The 18,347-nt window shown below is 35.2% G+C and overlaps 1 protein-coding gene and 1 long non-coding RNA gene across 2 annotated transcripts in view; both read right to left on the reverse strand.

Moving 5' to 3' along the window:
- The window catches only part of LOC124369586 (3'-5' RNA helicase YTHDC2-like), a 146,995-nt gene extending 143,679 nt beyond the window's left edge, over window positions 1-3,316 (reverse strand). The window contains exon 1 of the mRNA XM_046827629.1: window positions 3,126-3,316. Within this exon, the coding sequence (XP_046683585.1) occupies window positions 3,126-3,141 (16 nt within the window). The 5' untranslated portion in view covers window positions 3,142-3,316. The remainder of the gene's footprint in view (window positions 1-3,125) is intronic.
- A 2,747-nt stretch (window positions 3,317-6,063) lies between these two features.
- On the reverse strand, window positions 6,064-15,258 carry LOC124369587. The gene is made up of 3 exons (XR_006923073.1): window positions 15,063-15,258; window positions 13,856-13,946; window positions 6,064-8,888 (listed from the first exon to the last, which is right to left on the reverse strand). It is a non-coding gene; the product is annotated as an uncharacterized LOC124369587 (long non-coding RNA).
- Between the last annotated feature and the right edge of the window lie 3,089 nt (window positions 15,259-18,347).

The raw sequence follows: 18,347 nt of genomic DNA on the forward strand, positions 1-18,347 counted from the left end.
CACGAGGTTGAATTATAGTCACAAAAGGACATGTGACGTACAACAGGGAAATATTGCTCCGTGCATGAACAGTTGTTCCATTTATAATGTTCTATAACTTCGTTATTTCTTGTTTCCACCCTGTTAAACCTTTGGAAATTATAAGATTAATGGCCGACCTGGCAAATCGCGAATTTGACGTTATTAACGTATTCTGCTCATCCTCCTGAACAAAAAATAAATATGGTTTTAGGGGGTACAAATGACAAATAACATGATTTTAGAGGGTATATACATAAATAGTTAAGTTCTTAATGTTTTAATGTTCTGTTTGTGTGCTGTGTCTGGATATCTGTAAATATTATCTGCGGGTGGGACTGATAGCGTATCTGTTATCTGAGCGCTCTGGGGCAGAAGTCAGAGATAACGTGTACTGTAGTTTGGATCGAGTGAGTGCGTGACGATCATGGATCAACCATCCACTAGTTCGACCAATTGTAGTGAACTGGTGTGTCGTAAATATTATCTGCGGCTGGGAGTGATAGCGTATCTGTTATCTGAATGCTCCGAGGCAGAAGTCAGTGCTTCACTAGATATCGTGTACTGTAGTTTGGATCGAGTGAGTGCGTGACGATCATGGATCAACCATCCACTAGTTCGACCAATCGTAGTGAATTGGTGTGTCGGAGTGTTTTTTCAGGAATGTTAAGAGTTTACGTTTCGACCGAAACGAGATTATTTAGTTTCTGTCCATTCTGTGGAACACACTAATGGTAAGTGTTCTCTATTAATGTCCATTTATATATTTATATTAGGGGTATTCATGATTTAATAAGTTTTTTAGACAATACATAATTGCCTTTCCATTACAATTCAATTTATATTTCTGATCAGCCCCTCTAGAATTTCATATTTTACTGATAGTTACTATCTCGAGGGATGTTTTTCTATCGTTGACATCAGCGCGGGCTTCGGCAGCACCTTCGTCTCCACTCGATAAAAACTAATTAATTTGTAGCTCGAAATTTAGAAAAACATTGTGCATTTGGATCAAAATTCTGCTCATTTCGTATTATTTTTCATTTACGTTTGCAAAGATAGCGCCGCATCCGATGATTTCATCACGAGGTTGAATTATGGTCACAAAAGGTCACGTGATGCCCGATGTGGATGTAGAACATGGAAATATTGCTCCGTGCTTGAACAGATGTTCCATTTTTTATGTTCTAGAACTTCTTTATTTCTCATTTCCGCCCCGTCAAACCTTATATTGTTTTGTTCTGTAGGACGAATCCAATAAGTTAATAACGCGAAACTCGTATTTTGCCTCTCTGGCCGTTAATGTGACATTAACCAAACCTTAACCCATTGCGGATCGTATTGTTTTGGCACGCGGGCACCAGTGGGCACGAATTACTTTGCGGCAGCGGCCGCACGAACAGCAATGCTATTGTATACTAGAAAATTCAGCTGTGAAGGTATTCGTTCAGATGGAACATGAGCCTACTGGGTTATCCATGATGTAGAAACGATAACATGCGAGCAAGGTTCCGGGGTGGCAGGGATGATGTCTGAATCATAGTCTAAATAAAGCGGCTCAGGCGAAGCGATTACAAAATCCGGGCCATTGTCTAGACTAAAACCGCCAACATGTACGTCTGCATTGATTAGTTGTGTCACTAACCTTAAAAATATTATAATAACAACTGAGGAAAACACCCAATCAGAAGCGCTGAAAAGCAGAGAGTAAACTCATATGAATGATTTTTCAACTTCGACATACAGCTGCGATCTGTAGGATATTTATAAACTTTTGAAAACTCTAAACATAGACCGTTGTTAAACACTCTTAGTTGACAAGTGAAGACAATCGCCCGATCTATCAGACACTAATAGAACTATTTTGAGGGAAACTTAAAAGCAGATCGCTTTTGCGACCTGAGCTCGTCATCGTGCCGTTAGGCCCAGCCGCTGCGTGACGAGCCCAGTTCGTCAGTGATCCGCAATGGGTTAAATTGTTTCGTTCAGTAGGATGATTCCAATAAGTTAATAACGCGAAACTCGTATTTTGCCGATCTGGCCGTTAATGTGACAATAACCAAACCTCAACCCATTGCGGATCGTATTGTTTTGGCACACGGGCACCAGTGGGCACGAATTATTTTACGGCAGCGGCCGCACAAACAGCAATGGTGCACCACATCGTATCACTCGCTATTGTATACTAGAAAATTCAGCTGTGAAGGTATTCGTTCAGATGGAACATGAGCCTAATGGGTTATCCATGATGTAGAAACGATAACACGCGAGCAAGATTCCGGGGTGGCAGGGATGATGTCTGAATCATAGTCTAAATAAAGCGGCTTGGGCGAAGCGATTACAACAATCGGGCCATTGTCTAGACTAAAACCGCCAACATGTACGTCTGCATTGATTAGTTGTGTCACTAACCTCAAAAATATTATAATAACAACTGAGGAAAACACCCAATCAGAAGCGCTGAAAATCAGAGAGTAAACTCATATGAATGATTTTTCAACTTCGACATACAGCTGCGATCTGTAGGATATTTATAAAACTTTTGAAAACTCTAAACATAGACCGTTGTTAAACACTCTTAGTTGACAAGTGAAGATGATCGCCCGATCTATCAGACACTAATAGAACTATTTTGGAGGGAAACTTAAAAGCAGATCGCTTTTGCGACCTGAGCTCGTCATCGTGCCGTTAGGCCCAGCCGCTGCGTGACGAGCCCAATAAGTTAATAACACGAAACTCGTATTTTGCCACTGCGACCGTTACTTTCACAATTACCCAATGTTTATAATGTGTAGTATATACAAGTTTTATCAAAATCGGCTTGTATGTTTTTGAGGTATGGCACCATCTATAATAGGGTTTATCAGAACTTGTCCTGTAAAATCAGTATAGTCCTGAAAGTAGCTACTGCAAATTGCATTTATTATAATAAAAGTTGACTTAGTTAATTTAAAATCTGAATTATTTTGTAGTTTTTATCCTCACGTTACTAAATTAATAAAGATTTTGTATGGGTAAGTTAGGAACTAAGTTAAGATGCGTTAGGAACTAGTTCTTTCTATGGATAGAATCTATAGTTAGTTCGGTAGTTAGCTTTAGACACTTACAACCAACGCCAGACATCTAAATAATTATTATATCGATTTCACGAAAACTAGGTTATGTGCATATAAAATGCAAATAGACTCCGTTCGCCAATAGTAAATAGTTGCCGGGCTGGCATGTCTTAAACGGAATTAATGACACACTCATTATTGTACATAATAAATTGTAATCTCTAAGATATAGTGTCTTAAAATTAACCCTATGAACGATGTCAACAAACATATGGGAGTACAGTAAATATAACAACACGATAATTATGAACCTACTATTACCTTTGTTACAAATAAACACTCACCGTATCCGTGCTGAAGATAAGACTGAACTGTCGTGTCGAACTTAGGAATTTTGCGATATTATCGATATCAATATATATCGATATTATCGTTTCGATATATCCTATATTGATATCGATATAAGTTATCCGATATTATCGTGATATCGGAAGAAATATACAAATATCGGGGTTTTGATACATACTGAATGAAAAGTTGTAATTATTTACAATTTTGGATTTATTAGTTTTACGAAAGCAAAACTCAAACAACTTGCTTTGTTCAGTTGTTAAATGCAACGCCAGCAAAGAAATTAACTTTGGAGATTAAGTAAAAAGTAACCAGACGATGCTTGGTTCAGTTAAGCATATATAATATAGTTGCTTTTTAAAATGAAAGTGTTGTTCTTAAAACCCAGTTTAGATTCTTATAGATTTATATTGAAATTTAAAATTGTAATTTTTATTCTTATTATGGTAATTGTTTTTTAATAATTGTGCTTCAAATGATTCTTAGTTAGAAAATGATAAATAGGATTATTTAAGGAATTTCTTTTTTTATCTTTAAATATGGTATTTTTTAATGTATTAAGTTGTACTTGTATTAAAAACATTTTTTTGGAAATGAACTCGTAAGTTGTATCTTTGATTATACTAGTTACACACACTCATACAATCAAAGGTTGTATACACCAATTTAATCATTCCCCTTTCCTTATTTATCGATATCGGTCGATATTAAGGATATCGATATTTGGATTCGATAATATCGGTGTATCGATATCCAAGCTTGATATTGATATCGATAACAAATATCGGAACTAGCCTCATATTGCAACAACCCTAGTCGAACTGTGTTTGTTCTTACGAGCTCCTCAAGCATATGAAGAATAGGGCGATCAAGCCAGGCGGAGAGAAAGAGTGGGGATGGAGGGGCCCCTCCTGCCAACTACAGATAGCCCGTGTATTTGGAATAGTGGAATGAGAAGTCCGCGCTTTCTCGCTCCGTACTCCTCTGGATTTAATTTAGTTCAGTACCTGGCAAACCTATTAAAATGTATCACTGTATTTTCAAACCCCTTTCCGTAGTTTAGTACAGCATACATATATTTAAATTACATTTTCAAAGCTGGATGTTGCTGGATGCAGCACAATTAAATTGCAGGCAATTAATCTGACAAACGTCTTGAAATGTACCACTGTGTTTTTAGCTTCTATTCTGAGTTAAACACATTTCAGTAATTTGGTACAACATACATGACATTCTCAAAGCTGGATGCTGCAGGATGCATCACAATTAAATTTATTTCATTAAACCTTGATTTTACAACGTAATTAATGACAGGCAATTAATCTTGTCTACATACAAATAAACCAATACAACGGAGTATCGAAAGACCCAAAAAGACGTAAGGAAGTCTAATGTAAAAAAGTAACCTCGTTACATTCAGTGGCGTAGCTAGAAAACATTCGAGGGTGGATTAAACATCCAGGAGGATTAAAAAGAGCCCTACTCGCAAAATTTAGAAATGTATTTGTTTACAAGTGAATTCTCAATTTAATTGTACTTTTTTTAATTTTCTTAGTCACTCAAATGTGATTGTAAGCATTCATGCATGAAAACATTTAAACTTTTCAAAACATTCGAGACTTGTGTTCTTAGCATAGTAGTTAAATAATGATCTTCAGGGTCTCCAAAATACAAAAATTATTTTCATCATCTGTATTACATAAATATTTCTGTAATATAAGTGTAATATTTCTTACATAAATATAAGTGTTTAAAATTGTAAACCAAACATATACTCATATATGATCTTAAACTTAATTTTTCAGTTACAGTAATATAATATAATTAGGAAAATTTTGTATTTATTAATGATGTCACGTGCTGTGTTAGGTATTTAAGTCAGGTAGTTGTCATTGATTTTGTCATATTTCTATAATTATGTTTTTGGTTGAATATTTATTCGCAAGTTTCTTTTTTAATCCCCTTAGTTTATTACAGCTATTACATAACTCTTATTACAGATTTTGTAGCGTAATTATTAATTTATAATACACCAATGAAGATTACCAATTAAGGACTCCACACTATAATATGTTGCTTTTGCCCTATTAATTTGAATATATTCCAATAGCACAAAAAATATATTTACCGTCATTTTAAGCCTATATGCAAAATATGATGAGATTATGACATTTTATTCGTTGTGCACCATCTCACATTTTGTAAAGTGTCTTTGGAGTTATAAAGAAAGTTCAATATTAATATATTAATTCGATATAATTTCTATTTTTTGCAGATATGTTCGGATATAAAACGACTCATTAATTCGGATATAAAACGACTCATTAATTCGTAAGATAATAGAAATCAGGACCATTCCGAACTGAGGTCGCTATCAGCCGCATGTACAGGGTTTGTCAGGAATTTTCGGGATTTATCGGTACTGCTCGGCTCTGCCCCCACTCTTTCTCTCCGCCTGGCTTGATCGCCCCATTCTTCATATGCATGAAGAGCTCGTGTTATTTCTTTGTTTCAAGTTTGTTTTTTTTTCAGCTTTCCACAGTTCCCTGTACAACCATTAGTCCCTATGTCAGTTCAAACTCATAGAAATATTCCTTGTATAGCGGTTTTTTAAACCACAGACAACAAACACAAGAAGAAAGACAGAAAAGTGCTTTATTTATACAATAAACAAAAACAAAATATTACACTCACTAAACTTAAAGGAAACTAGCTGTAGCTCTCTAAAAGTAAATTAGTATTTATTTAGTCAAAAGTAAGGAACAAATATTAAGCACTAAATACAATGGTCATTTTGACCGAATGTCTAGTTGGCACTTCTGCACACTTCTTATAAGTGCAACTAATACAAAACATGTAATTAACAAAACCTATAGTCATTTTAACTTTGGCGATTCAAATAAACTTCAAAATATTACTTACAATCAGAAAAAAGAAAAGAAAAAAGTAATATTTTGTAAGTCCAATACACCAGGATACGCGCGCGCAAACACACACACACGCGCGCGCGCGGCCTTGGAAAAAGAAAGCCGGAGATGTGTGTGAGACACTACAGGAGGCAATCAAGATCCGTCAAGCCTTTAGAGATAATCAGGCTGCTACGGTCAGCGTCCGTTAGCAGCGTCCGTAGCGCGAAAATTACTGGACGGAAGTAGCAAAGTCCGGATTGGTTGGGTCAATTGCTGAATAAGGGCAACAGCTAGACCAACTTAATGCTTCAAATGCTGGCACTTTGGGCATCTTGGATCCCAGTTCAGAAGTAAGGTAGATTGATCTAGCCTGTGCATCAAGTGCGTACAAGAGGGACATAAGATTGCGGATTGTGAACATCCATCTAAAAGTGTATTATGCGCGGAGAACCGAAGCGCAGAGAACGCTGGCCACCATGCCAGCAATTATAGGTGCTCGGTATTCAATAAGGCACTAGAGAAGCTGACAAATAAACGAACATGAAGATAATATAGCTCAACCTCAACCACTGCGAGGCTTCACATGATCTGCCCATGCAGACCGTGTGAGAATTAGAACTAGACTACGTTCTGATATCAGAGCCATACAGACAGCTGAGTAACCAACCTTGAGAATAGGACAGCACCACCAGAGCTGTCATTTGGTTCTGTGGAAAAACACCATTCTAGAGCGCAGTCAACAATAGAGAAACCGGAATTTATAGCAGCATGGGTAGACGGTATTCGTTTCTACAGTTGCGATGCTCCGCCAAGTCTCTCTTTCGAGGAAGTCTCTCTAGCCAGAGGAAGTTTTCCTTGGATAGTTATGAACACCTATACTGCCAGCAACCATAACGCAATCCTCTGGGAAGTATCGACTAGCCAGAACCCCCGAAGAGCAACGTGACAAACCAACGCAGTTGGATGGAGGGTGAAACCCTTTGACCAAGCTACTTTGGTTGTAGCCTTAGTACCGACTGGACTATCACAGGAAGTGCTGAAGAGCGAGCAAAGAAGCTAATGAAGAGTAACTCAGGCATGCGATGCTTGTATGCCCCGGAAACATGGCATGAATCGAAGACCCTCAGTGCACTGGTGAAATGATTACATTGGTGCCCTTCGTAAAGAGTGTCTTAGACAAAGAAGATTATCACAGCATAGCTTCCGGCGACCAAACTATGCAGAGCTGGTGGCAGAGTACAAAAATGCTTACCGGGAATCGAATAAAGCAATCAAGGATAGCAATAGACGCTGTTGGAAGGAACCCGTCGAGGGAGTAGAGAAGGATCCAAGGGCAGGATACAAGGTGGTCGTGAACCACCTGAAATGCCAGAAAATGCCTTCACCTACGTGTCCACAGCTCCTGAGGAGGATTGTCACTGCGCTGTTTCCTCGATAGCCGGTATTCACCTACCAGTCAGAGCAGCTCAACCCTGAAAACATCCCGCCTATCGCGCAGGATGAATTGATGGAGGCATGCAATCACGTAGGGAATAGCAAGGCTCCGGGATTCGATGGAATCCCAAATATTGCATTAAAAACCGCTATCAAAGCGTAACTTTCCTAGCAGATGGAAGCAGCAAAGATTTGTACTTCTCCCTAAACGGAAGAAGCCACCGGACGGACCATCATCTTACCGTCCACTCTGCATGCTAGATACGGCAGGTAAGATACTTTAACGCATAATCCACCAACGAATAGAGGCAGTAGTCGAACCGCTACTTACTGACAACCAGTATGGTTTTCGGAATGGGCGGTCAACGCTAGATGCCGTCAACCTTGTCGTCAGCACAGCCAGGGATGCCATCGCAGGGGATAGATGGAAGAATTGTACGAAGGAATACTGTCTAGTGGCTACACTAGACACCAGAAACGCCTTCAACTCCGCCAACTGGGACTGCATTAAGCAGGCCCTCGAAAGAATGAACGTGTCAGGGTACCTGCGTAGGATAGCAAGCTACTTCATGGATAGAGTCCTGAAATATGACAAGAAGAATGGTCAAAAGGAGTATGATATTACAGGAGGAGTGCCTCAGGGTTCTGTTCTTGGTCTGCTTTTGTGGAATATCATGTATGACGGATTGCTGAGAATCGATATACCAAGAAGGGCTAAACTTGTTGCGTATGCTGATGATGTAGCCATAGTGATCGTTGCCAAGTATCTTGATGAGGTGAAACACCTATTCAATGTCACTGTTAAGCAAATTAACTTGTGGATGAATACGGTGAACTTGGAACTAGCCAAGCACAAGACTGAGGTGGTGCTCATCACCAGCAGAAAAAAAGTAGAGTCCATTAGGCTGAATGTCGAGGATCAAGAAATTACATTGCAACCATTTATCCAATATCTGGCAGTGATGCTTGATGCCTGGCTCAACTTCAAGCAGCAGGTCGAACAAATTAATGCCAAAGCAGCAGTAGTGAGAGCCAGCTTAGCACAAATGATGCCCAATGTCGGAGGTCCAAAGCAAAGCAGAAGACTATTGATATCATCGGTAGTTATATCAGTGCTCATCTACAACACACACAAAATAATATAATATTTGTTTTAATTTTGTTTTGGGATCCTTACAACTGTTATCTCAAAGTTTTTCATTCATATTTTAATATTTAAAAGTTAAATTCATAGACTAAATCCCTTGGCATTTTCCAAACATCTCTCATATATTTTCCAAATTGAAATCAATCCTTACCATCAAGGTAGTCAAAAAATTCTTCTTCGCTTAGTATGTTACTCCCAAACCATTTTCTCTGAATCGTTGCCAGAATAGGACAAATACCCACAAAGTGAAAGACCGTCGCATATTCATTCCGGTTACACAAAGAACAAACGTGACTTTTATCAGGAAACCAAGGTTTGTACTTCAAATCAACCACTATGCCCTTCAGATACAGACATAGGCTACATAATGTCACAATTAGCCAGACTGAAAGGTACAAGTTATGCAATATATAAAGATTACCCTTTAGTTACACGGGAGAAGAGGTGGAAGCTAATGGCGGCAAGGCGTGAGATAGAGAGGGTAGCTGGTAGACATTGAATGCCCCTTGTTTGACTGTCTCATGATTGAAGGATGGCGATTTACCTGGGAGGACAGTAAGCTGGTAGCAGCAGGTGGTCGAGATGGAGCTGAGCAGCTGAGGGACATAATTCACCATGGTCTCACAGATTTCCTTTCAAGGCTTGCTAGGGAGTGTGATAGACAGAAAAAGTGCAAGACAAGAATTTGGAGGCTGCTAGGACAGAAACTGCTACTAACATGGAGACTGGGAGGGTGCCATGGTCAACACGGACTTTCGTGCAGGTGGCGGGGAATGGCTGAAGATCAGAAGCCAACCCTCCAATATATCCTCAAACCATTATCTCAAAGGATTTAAGAATTATGAGTTACAATATTTGTGGGATTAAATATAAGGTAAATGATACTTTATTTCTAGAATTTGTTTATGAATAGGATGTTACCTTTTTATTTGAAACATTTAAAGTTTATTTTAATTTTGCAAGTAGGCAAGCTCAATTTGGGCGCAACATAGGTGGATCAATTACTCTAATTAATTTAGCATCACCTTATTTCAATGTATTTGTATATTTGATACACTTAGACAACTTCTCTTTCATACATGTGGATCAAAAAAATATAGATTTATTTATATTACCTGTATATTTAAATTATAATAAGTGGGATATGGAATTCTATGGGATTAATAATGTTTTTGGAAATAAACAGTTTAAGGAATCTATTGCTTGTAGGCGATTTAAATTGGTGTATTAAACTTGCTAAAGAACAACTTATGTTTGAGGGCGTCATTGAAATTTTAAATAATAATTTATCGGATTTGAGAGATTCAAGGGATTCTGTAATCAACAGTAAAGGCAAGAAATTTTTATAGTTAATGTGAGACTTTGGTATTGTAGTTTTAAATGGAAGATCTGAAAGTGATAAGAATGGTAATTACACATTCGTAGGACCAATGGGCAGTTCTGTAATAGACCTAGCTATTATGACTGGCCAAAGTTTACAATTAATTCGGGACTTTGAGGTCATCTGTCACCCGGGTTCGGATCATCTACCAATTAAAATTTTATTACAAACGAAAGAAGGTGGAAAAATTGAAAACAGAAATAATAAGAATAAGTTGTTGCCATTACTACCCAAATTAAAATGGGAAAAAATGAATAAAAACCTTTATTGTAAGGCAGTGGATCAGGCTGCTTTAAATTTAGTCATATGCGACAACAATCTGGTAAACGTTAATATATAATTGACTGCATTGAGAATTCAATAAGCAATCAAAAGCACTGCAATGATACATGAAATGTGTGACCAACTTTCAAACAGCTGTGGTATGACTTCGAGTGTTATAGTTCTAGAAAGAAGGTCTTAGGTTATTAAATTTATTTAGAAAAACTAATTCTCATCAGGTTCGATTTAAAAACCTTGGAGAGCGGAAATGATAGACAAAATTGTGCCAATATAAAAAAACACAACATTTTGAGAGTATTATTTTAAATATGAATAATATTTTGAATTCAAAGGGGTTTTGGTAGGCGATAAATAGTTTTAAGAAACAAAATGGGAGAGTGGTGGAAAATATTTCAGTGAGCCAGTGGATTGCACATTTTAAGACAAACACAAGTATTGTGTGGTTATTAATCTTGTGTTTTGTAATAATGATGTCTGGTACATCTAAATCGGCTATGAAAGTAAATGTTCCAGAACAAAAGATAAATTTTGCTACTTGTTACTAATTTCTAATTTACGTTTTGTTTCAATAAAAAAACGGGTGTTACAGTTTGTGACTATGAATGATGCTTACAACCTGGATAACCATCATCCAAGTTTAGCCTAAATATTAATGCCTAATGTTCATTTCACATTTTCTGAGCAACGTATAAAGTAGCTTGGCTTAATATGTCTAGATTCTTTGATTTTTGTAGGAGCCTGTGACATTAAAATAGAAATTTAAACCTCATAGAATACTTTGAATGCATCGATTACACCTTCAAAATTATTAACAAATTTAATAATTAAGATTATTTACTTAACAATTTAATATATGGCGCATATGTCAGTATCCCCATAAATTGGGATATTTTGTCTCGATAGGTTGGTAACAATGATAAGTTGGCGGTAACATGGAGTAAGTTCATTGTTGTCTGTTCCAGTGGCTAGTGTAAAGTGACGCTCTTTGCATCTGTTAATTGTTAGTGTGTTTTAAAATGTTCATAACCCAACGAGTTTACATCCTTCAGTTGTGGTGGAAGCATAATAAAAATACTGCTATAATAATTGAATAATTTAGTGGTAATATCCAGGTGTCGCGATACCCACTCGACAGTATATGTGAAAGTTAAATAAGAAATTTGAAAACACAGGAAGTTTAAATACCCCGAAGTGTGGTCGTCCACGATCAATTTGCAACGAAGAAAACCTGCAGACAGTTGCTCAAGCTTTTGTAGCCAGTCCCGGTAAATCAACTCGTAAGACATTTGCTGAACTAGAAATATCAAGAAGAATAGCAAAGAATGTTAAAGCAATTAAAGTTTAAGCCATACCGTCCATCTTTACTCCAAGTGCTTCACGAGGATGATTCTGATAGGCGACTGGAATTCTGTGAGACAATAATTATCCGCTCAGAGGCTGATCCAAATTTCTTGCAATCAATTTTGTGGTGTGATGAGGCATGTTTCAAGTTAATTGATAAACTGCATATACTGGTTGTATGTAAATCCTCATAACGTAATCCAAGCAGAACTCAATGTGTTTGGTATTATGGTATGGGGAGGTATTTCAAGTATTGCACTGATTGGTCCTTATTTTCTCCAAGGAAATGTTAATTCAGAAAGTTACTTACAGTTACTGCAAGAAGTAGTAATTCCCAAGCTCAGAAACAATTAAGTTTTTAATATTCATTCGCTCACCTGGCAACAAGATGGTATTCAAGCAGCACATTTCGGTATTCAAGTTAGTGATTTTTTAAATAACACATTTAATGAATGGATTGGTCGCGTGGTACAATCAATTAGCCTGCACACTCGCCAGACCTGACCCCATATGATTTTTACTGAGGGGGATTATAAAGGAGACTGTGTATGCTTCAAAACCGCAAAATCTTGACAAAGTCAGAAATCTAATTGGAAATGCATTTGAACTTGTTAATAACGATAAACCTCTCTTGCTAAAAATTTGTAATTCTGTTCTTAGTTGTTGTATGAAGTGTATACAAAATCAAGGTGGACATTTCAAACAACTGCTATAACATTGTATGGTAGTAATGTGTAAGTAATTTCATATAATGAATTAGTTTCATTACCTAAAAGTGTTTTATTCAATTAACCTGTAACGCCTTATTATTCTATCAATGTGAACGGATTTGCAATAATTTTAACACTATCCCCAAATAGAAACTTAACTATCTTACTGACTAGCACAAATGTTAATCGACGGAGCAATTCTAGTTAAGATAAAAATTGGTATACATGGTTTAATAATCACCCCACAATGCATCCATATTTCACTTTAATCCATTAACTGTAAAATGTAGTTTATAGCGACAACCCCTACTGACCAGCATTAATGTTATCAGACTGGGCACTTCTAGTAAGATAACATAAATTGTAGGTTGTTCTAATGGTGTTTAAACGTGTCTTTAATAAGAAAATATTTGTTTTTTTTTTCTTGGGACAGAATACTTGATCATGTCTGAAGACATTTTTGTCCTTCTAATTTATAATGTTGAGTACCTATTCTTTCAACAAATCTTATCCAGGCATAGAGTGACAATAATCCAAATCGTAAATTGCATTTACCTGTCTCGTTAGTATGGAATATCACAGAAATCTTTATACAAGTCTCCATCGATATAAACCTGCTCAATAGATTAAAACTGATTTTGTGATGGCATTGCACTCTTTTCTGTACTTATAGTTAACAGTTTATAAGAAACCTCTGTTAGCTGATATTTGAATGTATTAAATAGTGTCGCCAAGTTCTCTACTTCTCTTCCAATAATATATATTTTTATATATTAATTTCTATTGTTTTATGAGTTTTATTTTATTGGAATGGATGACAATGTTGAGGAATGGATTACTAAAAGTTTCTTTAAATGACAGTATTATTACTTAAGTATAGTGAAACATTTAACATTTGTAGTTGTACAATATAAGTTTTAACATGTAACACATCTCTACTGTCTCCTTTGACAATTTTCTGTTTATACTCACTCTGGCCTGGGTGATATTATCATCACATCCACATTATATATTACTGTCATCTTGCTGAAATTTTCTGAATGCAAATTTATAAGAACATCACTTTGCATACATAGCAATTTTTTGGATTTTGAAACAAGTAATGTAATGTGACTTCAGCAGAAGTGTCAGAGCCAATGTATAAACTTTGATAAAAAACCAGGCTGTATTAAAAAAATATTTACTGCTTAAATCATGGTACTAAACATTTGGCACAATTTTTTTACCTCACCAACTTGGAGCAAGCACATCAGTAATTCTGGTTTTCCAACATTAATCTACAAGTCGGCAAAAGAATGTGTAAAACAGTGAAGATTCCTAAAACAATTTGTATAAAAGTTAACATGCTGATATATTTTTATGAATAAATACACATAATCATATAAGGCAAAGGCAACATCTCTATTTAGTTCTTTTAGGTCCATTTAATAAAAATAAATAATGTCCATATATATTAATGGATTTATGTATTTTATGTATTATTTATAATTGTTAGTGGTTGTGATAATAATTTTTGTGGCATGATATACTTTAAAATTGGTTATAAAAGATTATTAAAAAATTGTTATAAATCAAGAGAAAATTTTGACTGTAGTAATAACGTGCAGCAGCTGACCAAAACATATTTAACAATTAATATGAGTGTAAAAGTTTATACCACGTGCTTACTACAGTATAAAATGTACAATATCTAATATGTTATGCAAACAAAGATTTTTGAACTGTCAACTGAGAGTGTACGTATGCCGCCTTTGTAGTGTATTAATCTCCGAACAATTGTTAAAGTTTAGATTTGTACCTCATTTTAATTTTGTATGTTTATTACATATTTATATAATTATTTTTGTTTCGAAAAACTACATATATTTTAATCAAACAGAATTTATATGTTATCTCCTAATACCTAAGTAAATGTATTGAAACAATGATTTTTTACTTCATGTTTTAAGTGTAAAAATACAATAAACTTTAGTACACACGAAAAAGATCTCTGAATGCAAACTAACTCTACATAAGACAAATTTTATTCAGCCTTTTAAGGTTGAGAATGCTAACTGATTACTAAGTAAATGTACAAGTTATTTAAAATTTCCTTGTTTGGTTTAAATTAATGAAATTTTAGCAGTCAGGAAGAAAACTTTTAAATAAAGAGAGAGTGTGCCCTATACATGGTTATATAAGAACATATTTTCAAGGTTATACAGATACTATACACTTATAATTACCTACAAGTCTTGTTCTAATAATAGGCTGTATTAGCCACTTAATTCTGCATGCCTTTCAAGTGCTGCTTACAGCACCAGACCAGTTTTCAGGGTGCATTCATTACTAAAAGCATAACCAAGATGGTGGAATCAACATCATAAGTAAAAGTGTTCATATGTATGGTGAAGTTTTATGTGGGTAAACTAACTTTTAAGACACTGTACTTACCAACCATTCCTAAATATAATAACTGGAAATTTAACTTTATTATAAATTATGATTTATACAAATTACAAAACTAGGTATCAAAAGCACATTTTTGAACACTTAAAATAAACTCAAAACCAGCTGCCAATAGTGCAAGTGTTCCACAAAGACATGAAGTGTGACTGGCTGGTTGAGTTGCTAACTGCATCTGCACATGCACACATAAACACCCACACAAACATAAATACACAAATATCTCCAACTACAGTGACTCAACTCCATTTGGTGAAATCATGACTCACTGTTTATAACTTTTCTTAACAGATATTAGCAGTACAAACATTTTTATTAATTTGTCAAGTACTTGTAATAAATTCACCCCCTTAACCACAATACAAACTGAAAACTTCAGTTTTTTTTATTTTTTATTATTTAACATAGGGCATTATCAAACTCACCAAAAACTGACAATTTAAAACTTTATTATTTTATTGGAAGCAAATAGAAGGGTGTTACCAACAATATGTAAAACAGTTTTAGTAAATTTATTTATTAACTCTTTGTTTCCAGCAATCCATTCAAAGATTTCCCAAAAAACTTTTTACATATTTTAAACTAATTTTAAAGATTTAATTTTTTTTCAGTATAAAGTATACTAAACTATACTCTAAAATCTTTGGGAAATATTAATTCTTGAAATACATTATTATGTTAAAAATAACTTTCCTGAAATACTTATAAGGTTTTTTTGACTTTTTATTAATGAGGAGGTATATACGCTATATATTTCCTGAATTCCAAAATATAAGGGGAAAAGCTTTAAGAAATTACTCTACTGAGGTCAGTAGCTGGAAATGTTACAAATTTTAAGAGGATCAGACAATGCTGCAGCAGGTACATCTCCACATGAAAAACAGGCATATCATATTGAACATATATTCTGAGTAATCTGAAAAACATTTATGAATTATGAAAAATTAATGCTAACTGCCCAATATGGTATATTCTGACAAATATATAAACAAAATTGGAATTAAATCTTCAGAAACTCTTTAGTAGCACTCGTTTCCATAACATTGCGGCGAGTGCCACTATAGATTAGAATTTGGTGCGTAATCTATCAGTAGCGATAACCAGCTGTGCCTATCTTTTGGTCATAGCTTTAACAATGGGAGCCTCCTACTATATGGAAATTCTACTGGACAGGTTCTGGTAGGATGATTCCTGCCTAGGTTAGCAAGTGGAGAGTGGAGTCGTTGTGCGGCTATCGTGTAGAGTAGGCCGGATAGAAGTGTAGATCGTCTAGGCTTAATTGTTATAGTTAGAGAACTTTCAAAACCATATCTAAATTATTAGTTTATCTTTTCCTCATCAAAGCGGGTTAGGTTTGGATAGGGGGATCCACGGTAATTAATTAGTCCTCTGGAAAGGTGCCCTCTTCCGGTTGCGACGACACAAGGTTGCAACATTCATTTTGCTTTGAATTAAAACAAAAATAATATAATCTAATTCTTAATCAGACAAGCTAGATTGTTTGAATCCCACAATTCCTATAGACAAACACATAGTAGAACAGGTGGGCATGACAACATTTCTCGATTAAACTTTTGACAATATGTCCAATTGGAAATGACTAAAAAATTATTTTAAAGAAATTATTATCAGGATTGTGTATTTTATGCAAAATAACAAAGCTAGACACTCTAAATATAATTAAATTTTAATTAATTTATACACATGTAGCTGAAAGTATATATGTTTTAGTTTCATATAAAACCTTGATCACATACTTCTTTTGCAGTTAAAGCTATTAGAATTATGTGTAATTTGAAACCCAAATATTCAGCCAAGCATGTTTTCTGAAATTGAAATTTTGACTGTGACAAAAATATTCTTATATTTATGAAACATTAAATACGTAATCCAATACCAGTGTAACTCTTTAATAAATAATACCCATAATTGTAATATTAGACACCAGGTAATCTTTGACAGACATTACAGAGAGTTGTTAACTAATTAATTAATAATACAAGGAACAAGGAGGTTTTGACAATTGGGTAATTGTTATACTATCATTGGTTTATGTTTTGCCTGTTAATGGTGATGTTTTGAAAGCCACACCCAGATATAAATTAGAGATTTTGTGAAGGATTCAGCAGTCAGTTGTTTCATTCTTTTTGCTTTCCCAAATACTTATAATATAATCATGTTACTTATTCTAAAAACATGGGTTACAGAGGAAAATAACTAAACATTATTTAATAGAGATTTTATTAAAACTCAGTTTACCACGTCAAAAGTCAAATAACTAATGTAAGTAAGCAATCGTTTTAAAATATCCTTGAACATTTAAATCAAAATAATACAACATATTTATAAATAATCTAAACAATTTCATACATAAGTGAAAACAAGTAAGTTAACTTTAGATAGTCAAACAAACATAAACTGATTTTAATTAACAACTTAATACAACTTACTCAGAAACTATACTGTGTGTACAACTTTTTAGTCTAATCCTGTGTAAAAAACTAACTTCAACTGTTATATAGCACCATATTTATTGAATGTACAAAATTATTTTCATACGTACATTTTTAAACAGTAACACATTCACTGCGGCTGACAATTGTTGTCAGGCAATACTGGCACGCCATGCGAATGACAACAATAGCAGACATCTGCTCCCTTGGCCGCCATTGCCTTAGTGTGAGCCTAGCAGTTGCCGTGGAACGTTGTGCCGTTTGCTGTGTGTTGTGCCTGTTTCATAGTGGTTTTTTGCGTTTATGGTTCGCAATTTTCGTTCGCTGGCTGTGCTGTATTGTTTATTGTGTGTAGTGTATGGTGTAAGGTGACTGTGTTTAGGCAATATGGAGAACGACAATGAACTAGTGAAAGACTTTATGAGTGAACAAGTCGATTCCGATTTAAGTTCAGAGAGTTCTGTCAATGTTCAGGCCATGTTTATGGACTGTTTTAAATGTTGTACACGAAACAATTTTTTTTCACTATTTGTGCGATTGACAATGTCTTCCACGAGTGACAGTGCCATTCAGGAGTAATAGACCCAGTGTCCTGTGGTACTGACTAAGCAGTGACCGGTGCCAGGTGTGGCTGACAACAATTGTTGTCACAATTATGACGTCACCAAATCTGGCAGTGGGATTACCTGAAACCTTGTACAACCTTTTTGGCTGCTCTGACTTCATTTTAGGTAAGTTAAAAAAAATATTTTCCCGCATTTACCATGACTGGTTAAATTTTTTTTAGCAGCGAGTGTGTTAACAGTATTGTAAGTAACAA

Source organism: Homalodisca vitripennis, chromosome X (genome assembly GCF_021130785.1).
Source record: "Homalodisca vitripennis isolate AUS2020 chromosome X, UT_GWSS_2.1, whole genome shotgun sequence".
Classification (NCBI taxonomy): domain Eukaryota; kingdom Metazoa; phylum Arthropoda; class Insecta; order Hemiptera; family Cicadellidae; genus Homalodisca; species Homalodisca vitripennis.